The sequence below is a fragment of the Rhagoletis zephyria genome, unplaced genomic scaffold (assembly GCF_001687245.7).
Source record: "Rhagoletis zephyria isolate East Lansing unplaced genomic scaffold, Rhagoletis_zephyria_1.1 Rzeph_scaffold_00730, whole genome shotgun sequence".
Lineage (NCBI taxonomy): Eukaryota > Metazoa > Arthropoda > Insecta > Diptera > Tephritidae > Rhagoletis > Rhagoletis zephyria.
In genome coordinates this window covers 25,955-27,641 of record NW_016157814.1, presented here as the reverse complement: position 1 = coordinate 27,641, position 1,687 = coordinate 25,955, and the positions used below count along the sequence as shown (strand labels likewise).

At 36.9% G+C, this 1,687-nt stretch overlaps 1 protein-coding gene across 1 annotated transcript; it reads right to left on the bottom strand.

Moving 5' to 3' along the window:
- Window positions 1-258: 258 nt before the first annotated feature.
- Window positions 259-1,355, bottom strand: LOC108361286 (very-long-chain (3R)-3-hydroxyacyl-CoA dehydratase 2-like). Its single transcript, XM_017613882.1, has one exon. The coding sequence runs from the start codon at window positions 1,191-1,193 to the stop codon at window positions 465-467; it is 729 nt and encodes a 242-aa protein (XP_017469371.1). The 5' UTR covers window positions 1,194-1,355; the 3' UTR covers window positions 259-464.
- Window positions 1,356-1,687: the final 332 nt, after the last annotated feature.

Sequence of the window (1,687 nt, the reverse complement as noted above, 5' to 3'; positions counted from 1 at the left end):
TAAAGGATTACTGCGAATGTCAATCGCACAAAGATTTTCCTTCACACTCGCGTGTTACGACAGTGCGAATGGGATTAGATCCGTGCAGATGGCATCCGTCGGATACCGTAATAGTTATGATTGCCACGTCTGACACGCTCTATACAACACATCGTATAATTGCACCATGGCGTAGGTCTACGTGCTGCTACAACAATCGGTTTGGCCATTGGTGCTCAACCTTATGTATGTACATAAATTAATTTTTTTTGTCGAAGGTATGGTTTCAGCACCTTTTATTAAAATTTACATAATATGCGAAAGGTCGAGCAAAGTGCAACGATATTCAGCAAGAGACACAGATATAAAACAGGTTTGCATATATTTTATATGCTTCTTATACATACATACATACATATCAAAAATTATAAAAAATACCATATTTGGAATAAATATACAAACTTTGATCCAAATTACCATGCTAATTATTCAGTTTTTTTCATTGTTCGAAATTTGTTGTTTCCACTTAATACTTTTTTACGTTGCGCAAACATGTGCAAATACATTTGCGGAAAGAGTGGTATATACAAGAGCATCACAATCCAAAGTAGCGTAAAATATGAGAATGTGGCATTCCATTTATTTGGCAGTTGCCATGACCAAATTGTATTTGATTTGGCATAGCTCTGTGCCCACCAAAAACACAGCAACTCTCCAGTAACTCCAATTGGGTACAGTGCGATAAATGTTGTGTAACGTAGAAAGACAACAATATACGGCATAACATTTAAAATGTTTAATGCATAGTAGCCGTATCTAATGATCTCCGTTACAGCCCAAGCGAAAAGTGCGATGGGAAGTCCAGGTGACACCTTTCCACTCGGCGTAGCCATAACAACTCCAATTACAACCATCATTCGACTCAGTACTTGAAATGCAGTTATCACTGGATTTGACTTTACTAGACCAAATGCTGCATTTACAATTTCAACAAATGCAGCATTTTGGAAAACAATTACTGCAAGATAAGTGTAGTCCCAAAGTGAAACTTGTGCCCGGAATTCTGGCCCTTGCAGAAGATAGAAATTTATCAATTGGAATAGGATTAAACTCCAACCAGCCACTTGTACGGCATTGTATAGGAAAAGGTAACCTTTGACCATTGCTCCCGGTTGCTTTGATGTCGATTCCACCGAAGTCGAATTTGCTGTCATATTCGTTTAATATTTACTTTCAAAATCAAAGACTCGGCAGATGTTTACGTCTATACAGTTTTACTGTTCTCCACAAAATGTGTTCCAATTCGAATTCATATATTCATATCAGTGCTCGGAATCCACCTCATCAGTGTGCCCCTTTTTTTGTTGCTCGACTGTGATTTAATAATAATGTAATAGGCGAAACACAATGCCGGCGAACGGCAAACTTCGCAGAATTTAGCGATGCTGTCGTTCATTGTTCGCCATTAGGGTCCACCACCGAAAAATGGTGCAAAACAATTGAAAGGAGTATCAAACGACGCGTATTAGTATTAAGTATTAAGATTTTTTTTTACCGTTTAAACGTTATTCGTAAAAACAGTTCGATTTTAGTTCACTTTGTCAGTACTAAATGTACGTTAATAAATCCTTTAAATGTATACATATCTAGATGTTCACTATAGTTTACTTTAACTGAATTTGTAACAAAAAATCGCGAACCTTATTGA